This window comes from Myxine glutinosa, chromosome 14, assembly GCF_964187855.1.
Source record: "Myxine glutinosa chromosome 14, kmMyxGlut1.1, whole genome shotgun sequence".
Lineage (NCBI taxonomy): Eukaryota > Metazoa > Chordata > Myxini > Myxiniformes > Myxinidae > Myxine > Myxine glutinosa.
In genome coordinates this window covers 51446751-51462451 of record NC_136274.1, presented here as the reverse complement: position 1 = coordinate 51462451, position 15701 = coordinate 51446751, and the positions used below count along the sequence as shown (strand labels likewise).

Below are 15701 nucleotides of genomic sequence, written 5' to 3'. Positions count from 1 at the left end.
ATGGATGAGATGTGTGTGTGTGTGTGTGTGTGTGTGTGTGTGTGTGTGTGTGTGTGTGTGTGTGTGTGTGTGTGTGTGTGTGTGTGTGTGTGTGTGTGTGAGGCATACTTTTTGTGTCTATTAATTACGTACCATTGAAATGTACCTTTCAACCATTTCGACAGCTGAGATCCCTTCGACCTTTGAATTCCATTTAAGACCTCCAAGAACCTTAAATCTCCTAAATACCCTTAAGACCCAGAGGACCAAAGAGACCCTGATGACCCAAAAAAAAACCCAGAGGTCCTAAAATACCCTGAGGATCCAAAAGACCCTGAAGACTCTAAAGTCCCCAAGGACCCAAAAGACCCAGATAAGCCAAAAGTCCCCAAGAACCCAGATGACCCAAAACACCCAGATGACCCAAAAGTCACCAAGAACCCCAAATACCCAGATGACCCCAAAAAACCCAGATGACCCAAAAGTCCCCGAGAACCCAAAAGACCCAGATGACCCCAAAAGACCCTGAGGACCCAAAAGACCCAGAGGACCCAAAAGACCCCTCGAGTCCGGCAGGCAGGTATGCTACAAGGTAAAGACCAATGAAAATTTCGTACAACGAACCAAATAGCGCAGACAAATGGTACGTGCTGCTTACTCGCCTGACTACTCAGTATCTATACTTATAAGTTATAGGCTAGAGCACGGATAAATCCCGTGGGTTTGGCATCCCATGGGGAGGACAAAGTTTCACGACAGATAGAATGATGCCGTCACACATACGAAGGCGGAGTCTTCAGTAAACTCGTCACGTGGTTGAGTTGGTGTGTTTGGGTTTTAAGGTTTCATTCATACAATTTCGGCGATTTAAATACGACACGTTGGCTCCGTTCCCCGGTTAATAAATACCTTAGTCAGTAGTTTTACCATTAAGGTTCATGTTTGTGTGTCGCTGACAGGTATATCTTCCCTCCGCATCTCCGATTCTGTTCTTAATTCGGCGAATATGGAATTAGAATCGAAAATTACAGGTTGTGGCTAGAACGCACAGCAGGCTCACATCTGCCGCTTCAAGCAGTACATCTGTACTTCATGCTCGTGGTCACGTCAAGTCGTTGATTTACGCAGCGTGATGACGTAGGAAATAAAATCACGTCAGGCCGCCATAGATTTAATTATATATTTATGCAGCACAGTACGTAAAGTTTTTCTAGTTGTGCATTTACGCAACGTGATGGTATGAACGATTATGTCAGGCCGTTGTGGATTGACGCAACGTGCTAACGTGAGGCAAAACGTGTTTGTGTCAGGACGTTGCATATTTATGCGGCGTAGTGACGTCACGCAGTTCGTGACGTTAGCACGTTATTGCAGGGCCTCGCACCGGGCGCGGCGTCCTTTGCTCTGCTTTGCTTTACATCTTGGCTTCTTTCGCGGAATGTAAGCGAAGTGTCCGTGATTCTGTCAAGTTTGAGGTCTCCCGGCCGACGTGGATCTGATCGCGTCAGGAGGTTTTTCTCTCGCTTGTTTTCCTCACGTGCTCCGGGCGTACTCGCTTCATTCTTTGCTCAGAGTCAGGGTGAGGGTGGAGACTGAGAGCCTGATCCTGAGCTTCAGCTTGGGGCTGACGTGGTGAGGTTGAGGACAGCGGTAGGCTGAGGGCTGGTCGGAGAGAAGCCTTGACGAATGGGTTTGCAGTCCGGAGTTCTGACCTAGAGTCGACTTGGATTGGAGCTTTCACATTCACTTGCCACACACCGGCCTATCTTCTGCATTCCTGCAGATCCGTGCTGGACTTGAGTGGCTTCATTCATGAGGATGAGACCATGTCCCAAATCCCTGCAGCCTTTCCCTGTGAGTGACACTTTTTGACATAACGGTGCTGGTTGTTGTGGTGGTGATATCCTGAACGATGCTGGTTGTGGTGGTGGTATCCTGAACGATGCTGGTTGTGGTGGTGGTATCCTGAACTGTGTTGGTTGTGGTGGTGGTATCCTGAACTGTGTTGGTCGTGGTGGTGCTATCCTGAATGGTGTTGGTTGTGGTATGCTTAATATGTGTGTTGGTATCCTGAACAGTTGTTGTGGTGGTATTGTTATCCTGAATAGGGGGGGTGGGGGGGTGGTGGTGGTGTTATTGTTATTGTTATCCTGAATAGGGGGGGGGGGTGGTGTTATTGTTATCCTGAATAGGGGGGGGGGGGGGGTGGTGGTGGTGGTGGTGTTATTGTTATTGTTATCCTGAATAGGGGGGGAGGTGGTGTTATTGTTATCCTGAATAGGGGGGGGGGGGGGGTGGTGGTGGTGGTGGTGTTATGCATAATATGTGTGTTGGTGTTTGTATCCTGAACAGTTGTGGTGGTGGTTTTGTTATCCTGAATAGGGGTGGTGGTGGTGGTGTTATGCATAATATGTGTGTTGGTGTTTGTATCCTGAACAGTTGTGGTGGTGGTTTTGTTATCCTGAATAGGGGTGGTGGTGGTGGTGGTGGTGGTGGTGGTGTTATGCATAATATGTGTGTTGGTGTTTGTATCCTGAACAGTTGTGGTGGTGGTGTTGGTGTTGGTGATGGTGGTTGTGGTGGTGTTATGCGTAATATGTGTGTTGGTGTTTGTATCCTGAACAGTTGTGGTGGTATTGTTATCCTGAGTAGGGGTGGTGGTGTTATTGTTATCCTGAATAGGGGTGGTGGTGGTGGTGGTGGTGGTGGTATGCTTAATATGTGTGTTGGTGTTATCCTGAACAGTTGTTGTGGTGGTGGTATTGTTATCCTGAATAGGGGTGGTGGTGGTGGTGGTGGTGTTATTCTGAATAGGGGTGGTGGTGTTATGCTTAATATGTGTGTTGGTGTTTGTATCCTGAACAGTTGTGGTGCTGGTATTGTTGTCCTGAATAGGGGTGGTGGTGGTGGTGTTATTCTGAATAGGGGTGGTGGTGTTATGCTTAATATGTGTGTTCGTGTTGTTATCCTGAACAGTGGTGGTTGTGTTATTGCTATCCTGAATAGGGGGGGTGGTGGTGGTGGTGGTGGTGGTGGTGGTGTTGGTGGTATGTTTAATATGTGTGTTGGTGTTATCCTGAACAGTTGTTGTGGTGGTGGTGGTGTTATTGTTATCCTGAATAGGGGTGGTTGTGGTATTATTGTTATTCTGAATAAAGGTGGTGGTGTTATGCTTAATATGTGTGTTGGTGTTATGCTTAATATGTGTGTTGGTGTTGTTATCCTGAACTGTGTTGGTCGTGGTGGTGGTATCCTGAACTGTGTTGGTCATGGTGGTGGTATCCTGAACTGTGTTGGTCGTGGTGGTGGTATCCTGAACTGTGTTGGTCGTGGTGGTGCTATCCTGAATGGTGTTGGTTGTGGTATGCTTAATATGTGTGTTGGTATCCTGAACATTTGTTGTGGTGGTATTGTTATCCTGAATAGGGGGGTGGTGGTGGTGTTATTGTTGTCCTGAATAGGGGGGTGGTGGTGGTGTTATTGTTGTCCTGAATACGGGTGGTGGTGGTGGTGGTGGTGGTGGTGGTGGTATGCATAATATGTGTTGGTGTTTGTATCCTGAACATTTGTGGTGGTGTTATTGTTATCCTGAATAGGGGTGGTGGTGGTGGTATGCTTAATATGTGTGTTGGTGTTTGTATCCTGAACAGTTGTGGTGGTGGTATTGTTGTCCTGAATAGGGGTGGTGGTGGTGGTATTGTTGTCCTGAATAGGGGTGGTGTTGGTGGTGGTGTTATGCTTAATATGTGTTGGTGTTGTTATCCTGAACAATTGTTGTTGTGGTGGTGGTATTGTTATCCTGAATATGGGTGCTGGTAGTGGTGGTATGCTTAATATGTGTGCTGGTGTTTTTATCCTCAACAGTTGTGGTGGTGTTATTGTTATTCTGAATGGTGGTGGTGGTGGTGTTATGCTTAAAATGTGTGTTGATGTTATGCTTAAAATGTGTTGGTGTTATCCTGAACAGTGGTGGTGGTGTTGCTGTTATCCTGAACAGTGGTGGTGGTGGTGTTTTTATTCTGAATAGGGGTGGTGGTGGTGTTATTATTCTGAATAGGGGTGGTGGTGTTATGCTTACCATGTGTGTTGGTGTTTGTATCCTGAACAGTTGTTGTGGTGGTATTGTTATCCTGAGTAGGGGTGGTGGTGTTATTGTTATCCTGAATAGGGGGTGGTGGTGGTATTGTTATCCTGAATAGGGGTGGTGGTGGTGGTGGTGGTGGTATTATCCTGAATAGGGGTGGTGGTGGTATGCTTAATATGTGTGTTGGTGTTATCCTGAACAGTTGTGTGGTGGTATTGTTGTCCTGAATAGGGGTGGTGGTGTTATTGTTATCCTGAATATGGGTGGTGGTGTTATGCTTAATATGTGTGTTGGTGTTTGTTGTATCCTGAACAGTTGTTGTGGTGGTGGTATTGTTATCCTGAATAGGGGTGGTGGTGGTGGTGTTATGCTTAATATGTGTGTTGGTGTTGTTATCCTGAACAATTGTTGTGGTGGTGATATTGTTATCCTGAATATGGGTGGTGGTGGTGGTGGTGGTGTTATGCTTAAAATGTGTGTTGGTGTTTGTATCCTGAACAGTTGTTGTGGTGGTATTGTTATCCTGAGTAGGGGTGGTGGTGTTGTTTTCCTGAATAGGGGTGGTGGTGTTATGCTTAATATGTGTGTTGGTGTTTGTTGTATCCTGAACAGTTGTTGTGGTGGTGGTATTGTTATCCTGAATAGTGGTGGTGGTGGTGGTGTTATGCTTAATATGTGTGTTGGTGTTGTTATCCTGAACAATTGTTGTGGTGGTGATATTGTTATCCTGAATATGGGTGCTGGTGGTGGTGGTGTTATGCTTAATATGTGTGTTGGTGTTGTTGTCCTCAACAGTTGTTGTGGTGGTGGTATTATTCTGAATAGGGGTGGTGGTGGTGGTGGTGGTGGTGGTGTTATGCTTAAAATGTGTGTTGATGTTATGCTTAATATGTGTGTTTGTGTTGTCCTGAACGGTGGTGGTGGTGTTGCTGTTGTTATCCTGAACAGTGGTGGTGTTGTTATCCTGAACAGTGGTGGTCATGTTATTATTCTGAATAGGGGTGGTGGTGGTGGTGTTATGCATAATATGTGTGTTGGTGTTTGTATCCTGAACAGTTGTGGTGCTGGTATTGTTATCCTGAATAGGGGTGGTGGTGGTGGTGGTGGTGGTGGTGGTGGTGTTGGTGGTGGTGGTATTCTGTATAGGGGTGGTGGTGGTGGTGGTGGTGGTGGTGGTGGTGTTATCCTGAGCGGTGTTGGTGGTTGTTCGCACATAGTTATCCTCCGTAATCACATCGAGGGTAAAAAGACAGTCATTCGGTATTGAAATTTCTAACAGACTCGTCCTTGAGAAACATCAGTGACAGACCTGGTTCGTTCGTCAAGGTGTGAATTGTTGTGTGGGGTTCATGTTTAATTAGCTTGGGTGTTGCTTTATGAAGACCTAAAAGGACATGATGTGAATCGATCTGTCCCTTGTTTGCCCTAACTGTGTCCTCACCCGATCTTCATTCGATTCACGTCGATGTGAGGATGTAAATGGGTTTTGGGATCTGCTGGTGGGTGGTTTTGGGTTGTGGAGCGGAATGGGGATTGTTCTGTACCAGGAGAGGCGTGGTCGTCCATTACTCCATTAATGTTTAATCATTCGACAATGTTTTCTGTTTTCACGAAGTTGTTTTGTGAGCTTTGTCATTTACTTGCCAGTGACTCCCGATGCTTGGACAATCACTGCCGAGGAACGGACCAAGCACGACCAACAGTTCCTCGGTCTCAACCCGATTGCTGGCTTCGTAACAGGTTGGTTAACGAGATGGCACACTCTCGGTGGAGTCCACCTCCTCTGCTCTCGCCCGCGTCACTAACCTGTTCACACCTGGTTTGTCATGAGCTTGCACTAACTATCGTACAAAGGCCGGACACTCGCGCCGGCTCGTTTGAACGACTTTTTTTTGTTTCCATCCGACGTGATCTCTCTCTTCGTTGGGTGACCTGTCTGACTGTGCTTGCCACGGCTTTGTCTTGTGATTGTGTGTTATTTCTCTATGACGATCCATTCTTCGATATTAACACCTTCTTACCTCCGCCACCAAACGTGGATGGAGGTTATGTTTTCACCCCTGTCTGTTTGTCTGTTTGTCTGTCTGTGAACAAGATTTCTCAAAAAGTCGTGGACGGATTCAGACGAAATTTGGCAGAGATGTAGCGTATGTGACAAGGACGAAATGATTAGATTTTGGTGAAGATCCGGATTCGGATCCGGCTAGTGGAATTTTAAAAAGTGATTCTTCACCATTGGGAGATCGGGCCAAAAACGATACATAGCAGGATATCTCAAAAAGTTATGGACGGATTTGGACGAAACTTGGTGGACAGGTTGGGTGTCTGATAAGGACGATTCGATTCGATTTTGGTGAAGATCTGAATATGGATTCGGATATGAGAATTATTTTAAAAATTTAAAGTGATTCTTCACCATTGCGAAATGGGGCCAAAACGATACATAGCAGGATATCTCAAAAAGTTATTGATGGATTTGTCCGAAACTTGGTGGACAGGTTGTGTGTGTGTGACAAGGAAGAATATATTCAATTTTGGTGAAGATCTGAATATGGATTCGGATATGAGAATTATTAATTTTTTTAAAAGTGATTCTTCACCATTGCGAAATGGGGCCAAAAACGATACATAGCAGGATATCTCAAAAGGTTATTGATGGATTTGTCCGAAACTTGGTGGACAGGTTGTGTGTGTGACAAGGAAGAATATATTCAATTTTGGTGAAGATCTGAATATGGATTCGGATATGAGAATTATTAATTTTTTTTAAAGTGATTCTTCACCATTGCGAAATGGGGCCAAAAACGATACATAGCAGGATATCTCAAAAGGTTATTGATGGATTTGTCCGAAACTTGGTGGACAGGTTGTGTGTGTGACAAGGAAGAATATATTCAATTTTGGTGAAGATCTGAATATGGATTCGGATATGAGAATTATTAATTTTTTTAAAAGTGATTCTTCACCATTGCGAAATGGGGCCAAAAACGATACATAGCAGGATATCTCAAAAGGTTATTGATGGATTTGTCCGAAACTTGGTGGACAGGTTGTGTGTGTGTGACAAGGAAGAATATATTCAATTTTGGTGAAGATCTGAATATGGATTCGGATATGAGAATTATTAATTTTTTAATAAGTGATTCTTCACCATTGCGAAATGGGGCCAAAAACGATACATAGCAGGATATCTCAAAAGGTTATTGATTGATTTGTCCGAAACTTGGTGGACAGGTTGTGTGTGTGACAAGGAAGAATATATTCAATTTTGGTGAAGATCTGAATATGGATTCGGATATGAGAATTATTAATTTTTTAAAAAGTGATTCTTCACCATTGCGAAATGGGGCCAAAAACGATACATAGCAGGATATCTCAAAAGGTTATTGATGGATTTGTCCGAAACTTGGTGGACAGGTTGTGTGTGTGACAAGGAAGAATATATTCAATTTTGGTGAAGATCTGAATATGGATTCGGATATGAGAATTATTATTTTTTTTTAAAGTGATTCTTCACCATTGCGAAATGGGGCCAAAAACGATACATAGCAGGATATCTCAAAAGGTTATTGATGGATTTGTCCGAAACTTGGTGGACAGGTTGTGTGTGTGACAAGGAAGAATATATTAAATTTTGGTGAAGATCTGAATATGGATTCGGATATGACAATTATTAATTTTTTAAAAAGTGATTCTTCACCATTGCGAAATGGGGCCAAAAACGATACATAGCAGGATATCTCAAAAGGTTATTGATGGATTTGTCCGAAACTTGGTGGACAGGTTGTGTGTGTGACAAGGAAGAATATATTCAATTTTGGTGAAGATCTGAATATGGATTCGGATATGAGAATTATTAATTTTTTAAAAAGTGATTCTTCACCATTGCGAAATGGGGCCAAAAACGATACATAGCAGGATATCTCAAAAGGTTATTGATGGATTTGTCCGAAACTTGGTGGACAGGTTGTGTGTGTGACAAGGAAGAATATATTCAATTTTGGTGAAGATCTGAATATGGATTCGGATATGAGAATTATTAATTTTTTTTAAAGTGATTCTTCACCATTGCGAAATGGGGCCAAAAACGATACATAGCAGGATATCTCAAAAGGTTATTGATGGATTTGTCCGAAACTTGGTGGACAGGTTGTGTGTGTGACAAGGAAGAATATATTCAATTTTGGTGAAGATCTGAATATGGATTCGGATATGAGAATTATTAATTTTTTTTAAAGTGATTCTTCACCATTGCGAAATGGGGCCAAAAACGATACATAGCAGGATATCTCAAAAGGTTATTAATGGATTTGTCCGAAACTTGGTGGACAGGTTGTGTGTGTGACAAGGAAGAATATATTCAGTTTTGGTGAAGATCTTAATATGGATTCGGATATGAGAATTGTTAATTTTTTTAAAAGTGATTCTTCACCATTGCGAAATGGGGCCAAAAACGATACATAGCAGGATATCTCAAAAGGTTATTGATGGATTTGTCCGAAACTTGGTGGACAGGTTGTGTGTGTGACAAGGAAGAATATATTCAATTTTGGTGAAGATCTGAATATGGATTCGGATATGAGAATTATTAATTTTTTTAAAAGTGATTCTTCACCATTGCGAAATGGGGCCAAAAACGATACATAGCAGGATATCTCAAAAGGTTATTGATGGATTTGTCCGAAACTTGGTGGACAGGTTGTGTGTGTGACAAGGAAGAATATATTCAATTTTGGTGAAGATCTGAATATGGATTCGGATATGAGAATTATTAATTTTTTAAAAAGTGATTCTTCACCATTGCGAAATGGGGCCAAAAACGATACATAGCAGGATATCTCAAAAGGTTATTGATGGATTTGTCCGAAACTTGGTGGACAGGTTGTGTGTGTGACAAGGAAGAATATATTCAATTTTGGTGAAGATCTGAATATGGATTCGGATATGAGAATTATTAATTTTTTTTAAAGTGATTCTTCACCATTGCGAAATGGGGCCAAAAACGATACATAGCAGGATATCTCAAAAGGTTATTAATGGATTTGTCCGAAACTTGGTGGACAGGTTGTGTGTGTGACAAGGAAGAATATATTCAGTTTTGGTGAAGATCTGAATATGGATTCGGATATGAGAATTGTTAATTTTTTAAAAAGTGATTCTTCACCATTGCGAAATGGGGCCAAAAACGATACATAGCAGGATATCTCAAAAGGTTATTGATGGATTTGTCCGAAACTTGGTGGACAGGTTGTGTGTGTGACAAGGAAGAATATATTCAATTTTGGTGAAGATCTGAATATGGATTCGGATATGAGAATTATTAATTTTTTAAAAAGTGATTCTTCACCATTGCGAAATGGGGCCAAAAACGATACATAGCAGGATATCTCAAAAGGTTATTGATGGATTTGTCCGAAACTTGGTGGACAGGTTGTGTGTGTGACAAGGAAGAATATATTCAATTTTGGTGAAGATCTGAATATGGATTCGGATTCGAGAGTTATTTAATCTTCAAAGTGATTCTTCACCATTGGGAGAAAGGGCTAAAATCGATATAAAGCAGGATATCTCAAAAAGTTGTGGACGGTTGATTTTGATTAAATGTGATTCTGTATTGTGATTTTCTGGTCTACTCTGCGATACAAAACGTAAACTGTTCACCTGGCGGAGGTATGCTCTCTACTGAGTGCCGTTGTAGTTCATTTTTGAACAATCTGCCCAAACGGTCGTTGGAGCTCTCTTAAGGAATCTTGTTCCGGTTGAGGAAAACCTTGTTTGTTAGGCGGTGATAAATTAACGCTGCAGTTAGTGCGAAGCAACTCGTCTTCGAGAAAAGAAACATCTATTCAGCTGCTGCTGCTGCTGCTGCTGCTGCTGCTGCTGCTGCTGTTGTTATCACTGCAATGGTGATCATTGAAACCTGAAATTCTTACTCGTGCCTCTGAATATCAGGTGGAACAATTGATGAAATCGACAAGATGTTGGTCAAGGTTTGTTAACTGCCGTGGGAAACGAGGGTAAGCTCACGTTTCTGCTGTTGACACTTCGTCGGAGCAAAAGAGTGTTAACGCTCAGGTTTGCTCTTTTGCTCCGACGAAGCGTGAACGCCCGAAACGTGAGCTTTGTCCTTCCTTCCCACGGCAGTTAGAATACCTCGATGGACGTCTCGTCAATTGAATCCATCGTTCTACCTGTCCGTCGCCGCAGACGGACACCAGCCTGGATCTCAGGATAATGCATCGTCACCATTGTGCTTTGTGGCTGTTCGCTTTGTTTAATTTTTTTCCTTTTAAAGTGCCGTCGCTGCAACTGCGTGCTGTGAGCAATTATGGCTTCCATGGATTGTTAGCCACGTGTGAGCATCCCGACTGAAAAATGATCACAAAAATGTTTATTTGAACGTCAATGCGTGACAATGTGTCTGCTCTGCTTGATCCAACCACTGTTTCTTTCCTAACCCCGTTTGACCTATCCACACCTTTGCAATGTGTTTGAGGTTCACAAAGAAGTACTCGCTTCCAAAATCACAGCTGAAGAAGAAAATGATGATGATGGTTGTTTGCCGTGAAGATCGTGCATTCATTATATATCCGTTAATCATTCCCTGTTTTTGTCTAGTCCATTCAGGCTTTGCACAGACTCGTCTCTATGTTCCTTTTTGTTTGCATCCCGATAGCTTTGTCTTGTACGTGAACATCGACCGGTACGGGACCTTTCATGCACCCCCGTGCAGTCGCTGAAGCACTTTGTTGACGGAGATAAGCTTTGATTGAAGTTTGACTTTTGAACTGAACTTTGGTTTTTATTTCCCACCCTCCCCTAACCCCCCCCCCCTTCCTCTCCCGTCATCCCCGAAGGTATACTAATCGGTAAACTGGTACTTTCGTGTAAAATTGTTCTGTATTGAAGCTTTTCTCCTTCAGTGAGAGGGAAATGTGAAAGGTACAGCGGTTGATTTGGAAGGCTTTATTGCTGGGTTTATTCGTCTGTGGTTCCCTTTTATCTTCCCACCCTTCTGTCCTCGCATGTTGTTGTGATGAAAGTTTTCTTGGTCCTTGATTTCCATGGGCTGTCTTTTCAATGCCAACTCGTTTGACGAGAATAAATTGGTAATGAAATGTCATGCACAATCTGTTTCATGAAAGTAATTTTAAAACAAAACAGGCTTCCTTAAAGAACTTGCGTGTCTGCATCTGGCAGTCTGTCTGCCCCCTGCGTCTCTCTGCCCCCTGCGTCTCTCTGCCCCCCTGCGTCTCTCTGCCCCCCTGCGTCTCTCTGCCCCCCTGCGTCTCTCTGCCCCCCCTGCGTCTCTCTGCCCCCCTGCGTCTCTCTGCCCCCCCCCCCTGCGTCTCTCTGCCCCCCTGCGTCTCTCTGCCCCCCTGCGTCTCTCTGCCCCCCTGCGTCTATCTGCCCCCCTGCGTCTCTCTGCCCCCCTGCGTCTCTCTGCCCCCCTGCGTCTCTCTGCCCCCCTGCGTCTCTCTGCCCCCCTGCGTCTCTCTGCCCCCCCTGCGTCTCTCTGCCCCCCTGCGTCTCTCTGCCCCCCTGCGTCTCTCTGCCCCCCTGCGTCTCTCTGCCCCCCTGCGTCTCTCTGCCCCCCCTGCGTCTCTCTGGCCCCCTGCGTCTCTCTGCCCCCCTGCGTCTCTCTGCCCCCCTGCGTCTCTCTGCCCCCCTGCGTCTCTCTGCCCCCCTGCGTCTCTCTGCCCCCCTGCGTCTCTCTGCCCCCCTGCGTCTCTCTGCCCCCCTGCGTCTCTCTGCCCCCCTGCGTCTCTCTGCCCCCCTGCGTCTCTCTGCCTCTTGCTCTGTCTCTTTACTTGTCTGTCTCTTTGCATCTGTGTGCCTATGTTTGTCTGTTTGTGTTTGTCTGTGTTGAAGGGATATCATTGTTGGATACAACAACACAACAGGCATTTTAAGGCCATTTTCCCTGCTAGAGCGGGGGTTAGCCTTGCGGTCCCCATGACAATCTTCTCCATTTTGCCCTATTTTCTGCATCTCTCCTTGTTAACCCCCTTGCCCGCATTTCTTCTTCCACCATCTTTAGCCAAGTCTTTCTCGGTCTTCCCCGTCCTCTACTTCCTTCTACATTCATTTCCATCACTCTTCTCAACCAGTCACTTTCATCCTTCCTCAACACGTGACCAAACCATCTCAACCTGTTCCTCTTCACAGCATCAATCACAGGCAATATTCCCATCATCTTTCGCAATTCATCATTTGTCTTCCTCTCTCTCAACGATACTCCGCACATCCACCGAACCATTCGCATTTCCACCCTTTGCATTTTGCATTTCTGCATCCACCAAAATTGCATTTCTGTATGGACCAAATTTGGAGCAAATAAGACTTAATTATGTTGGTAAACACATTGAACTGCTTGCACTTTAAGTCACAACAACTTTGTTTCTACAATTGCATTGGTTGATTCGGCAGCAAAGTGCCCTCACTTTCCAGTGAGCTATCGATCTGTGGGTTAAAATCCATGCAAGTTTGAAGCCGGGTTGTACGTATCCTTCACAAACGTAGCCATGGGTACGCACTCTCCCATCTGAGTTGTCTCGCCTCGGTTGGAATCCCGATCCAGTTTTAAACTATCATCCCGGTGTTTCACAGGCAGATTCGTCTGTGTGTGTGCTGTCCCTCGGATTGGTGTTAACTGGGCGTCGTGGCTACCAGCATTCGTTATTGGCCATTAAAGACCCTACGGTGTCCTCGATGAAGAGTATGCGAGCTATTGCCGGCACCATGAACAAATGACAAATTCCTGCTCGAACATACTTAGGTCCATCAGGCTGGACCTGCCCGATGGTGAAAGACTTTGGCCAAGCTTTCCCCTTCCAACCCCATGAGAAGGCGGAATAGGTTTGGCTGTGAAAGAACAACTTCACAAGCAAAGTACCTGATGCAATAAGCTGTTCTCTGTAACGAAAGATGAGGTGCTGCCGAATGCTCTATACGCTTTGCCGTTACCCCATAATGCTGCCGCAATTTTTGAGTCCTTTGCGTGTGGGTACCCAAGACTAGGCAGAATTTTCTCAGGTGCTAGCACAGACCGAGGCCTACTTTTAAATTCTGGTTCATCTACTGGATATTTAACCCTCATATTTATGGTGTCGTGCTAAAACTGGCCTTGGAGACGCATAAAATGAATGGTTTGTTTGTCAATTCTTCACGTGGGTAGAATTTAAGGTGGTCACCTTTTTGAGACACTAATGACATACCACTTTGGTGATTTTCGCTAGTGAATGAATGAACAGGGTCAAATTTGTCACACCAGGATCAGATGCTGTGCCACATAAGATAAGGATTGCTTAATGTTATGCCTGATTAGCAGCTGCCTCCTGGCAGTTGTCAAAACAAACGCTCCTTGCTCCTTTCATCATGGGAATGAAGAAGCTCATTTCTGTTTGTCATTCTCTAGGTTAACTGACTTGTGTTTGTGCCATAATCTCACAGGCCAAGAGTATCCCAGCTGAGGACATCATTAATCCTCTCCTTCCCTTTAAATCTCCAAAGTGTTTGATGTTTTTTTTGTTTTTTTTGTCTGCTTGTCTGTCTGAGCAGAATACCTCAAAAAGCTGAGGATGGATTTGGATGAAACTTGGTGGACAGGTTGTGTGTGTTACAATAACGAATCGATTTGATTCGATTTTGGAGAATATCCAGATCCGGATCGGGCCTATCAGTGGGCTACCAAATATAAACTGTTCCGTCGGGTGGAGTATGCACTCTCCCAAGTGTCATTATAGTTCTTCTCTTGCTTTCATTTTCAGTCAACTTTTAAATTTTCACTCTTTGTAACACAGGTTTCTCAATTTTAATGAAAGTTTACTTGTCACTTTTTTTTTTCTGCCCTTGTGATCTATCCATATGCCGTCATTTGTCACACTTGCGCCATTGATTATTTTACCTTTGGCGGAAACTCTGAGGCTTTGTTTTGTTGAGCCGAAAGGAAAGTAAAGACTCATTTTCATTTTGGTTACTTCTAACTTTTTGCCTTTTTATGCAACTATATTGCTTGGGCTATTCGGCGTCAGCCGTGACTGAGCGTTTCGATTCCCTCCCTCCAATAGAATAGTGACTTTTGACCTTCACCACTGTGTACAGCAAACACTTTTCACTTCCTTTGAATGAAATGAATGAATGAATGATCGTTTTAAGGCCATTTTCCCCGCTAGAGCGGGGGTTAGCCTTGCGGGCCCCATGACAATCATGGTTCCCTGTTTGAGGCAATGTTTTTATGGCCGGATGCCCTTCCTGACGCCAACCTTTAGTCGCCTCTCACGATGCGCAGGGATACGGTGTACCTATTCTAAATCGGGGTACACACCGGGATCACTCATCCCAGCAAGCTGGTACTCAATTTGCCGACCTCGGAAGGATGACAGGCTGAGTCAACCCCCCTGGCGTTAATTCAGCGATCGACCTGGATTCGAACCCAGGATCCTAGGATCCCAAGCCGGCACCCTAACCGCTAAGTCAACACTTCCTTTGAATTCGAGATTTGCTGTTGGCTCGTCAATGATGGTAACCTGAGTTTTTTGTGTGAACAAGTTCAGGAAAATTGATTCGTTTTCAGTTTGGAAGGGAATTTTGTATGTTGCCTTCACACAGGGGACCAAGCGAGAAACTTCTTCCTGCAGTCAGGGCTACCAAGGACTGTACTCGCACAGATATGGTGAGTGGAGTGGAGTGGAGTGGACTGGACTGTGTTAAACGATGTCACTTTTGGTTATTCGTCAAGTTCCCATTTGCTTGGCTGACCTCTTGACCTTTTGTAGTCAAATGACCTCAGTCAGGATATTGGGCCTGCTGCCTTTCTCCTCACAGGATGTTGGCAGATATGAATGCCGATGGTCGCATGGACCAAGCGGAATTTTCGATCGCCATGAAGCTGATCAAGTTGAAGCTCAATGGACACAATCTGCCCGCTGTCCTACCAATGTCTATCAAGCAACCTCCGATCCCTTTTGGTACATCTTGATGGGGAGGTGGCCTTCTCCAAATGAGCTTTGCTCAAATGAGTCATTTCCAGTGTGATGTCTTGCAATTTATTATTGTGAAAGGTTTTCCTTCTGAGTCAGTGGGATGTTGACAATGTTGTACGAATGAGATGCTTCACTTATAATAGTCTGACGTGCCGTGTTTTTTTTTTTTTTAAATCTAAACGTGTATGTAATTAGAGAATATAGAAATGTATCTTTTATTTATATGCAAGCCTCATTATACTTTTTTGTTTTTGTATATTTTGGACTTGAGTATTTCACCTGTATGACCTTTTGAACGTCCCACGTATTGTGAATGTATTGCATGTGTCATTCTGCTTTTGGATGGACGTGTTGGTGGTTTGGTGCATCGTTATGATCAGGAGCTCCTGGCCTGACCATAGCACCACCGGCAATGCTGTCTGGACCACCACCCTTGGGACTAATGCCTCCAGGCTCAGCAGGATCCGCCTTGCATAGTTCGATCCCCATCTCCAATGGAGTTCCAGGCCTGCTGCAACCACAACCGGTATTTTCCACTGTTGGTAAGGAAAAAGTTTGGGGATCGATAGAGTGTTGAGATTTGGTGTAAATGCAAGAGATTGGAATCTTTCTTCTTTGTGTGTCCACGTGTAAGGCAACGTAGAGGAAATATT

The 15701-nt window shown here is 44.3% G+C and overlaps 1 protein-coding gene across 3 annotated transcripts in view; it reads left to right on the top strand.

The window, feature by feature from the left end:
* Nucleotides 1-1310: 1310 nt before the first annotated feature.
* The window catches only part of ITSN1 (intersectin 1), a 222897-nt gene continuing 208506 nt past the window's right edge, over nucleotides 1311-15701 (top strand). For all 3 annotated transcript variants that reach the window (XM_078768237.1, XM_078768236.1, XM_078768235.1), the window contains exons 1-5: nucleotides 1311-1833; nucleotides 5711-5803; nucleotides 14675-14738; nucleotides 14891-15033; nucleotides 15429-15590. In XM_078768237.1, coding sequence (XP_078624363.1) covers nucleotides 1806-1833; nucleotides 5711-5803; nucleotides 14675-14738; nucleotides 14891-15033; nucleotides 15429-15590 — 490 coding nt within the window. In that variant the 5' untranslated portion in view covers nucleotides 1311-1805. The remainder of the gene's footprint in view (nucleotides 1834-5710; nucleotides 5804-14674; nucleotides 14739-14890; nucleotides 15034-15428; nucleotides 15591-15701) is intronic.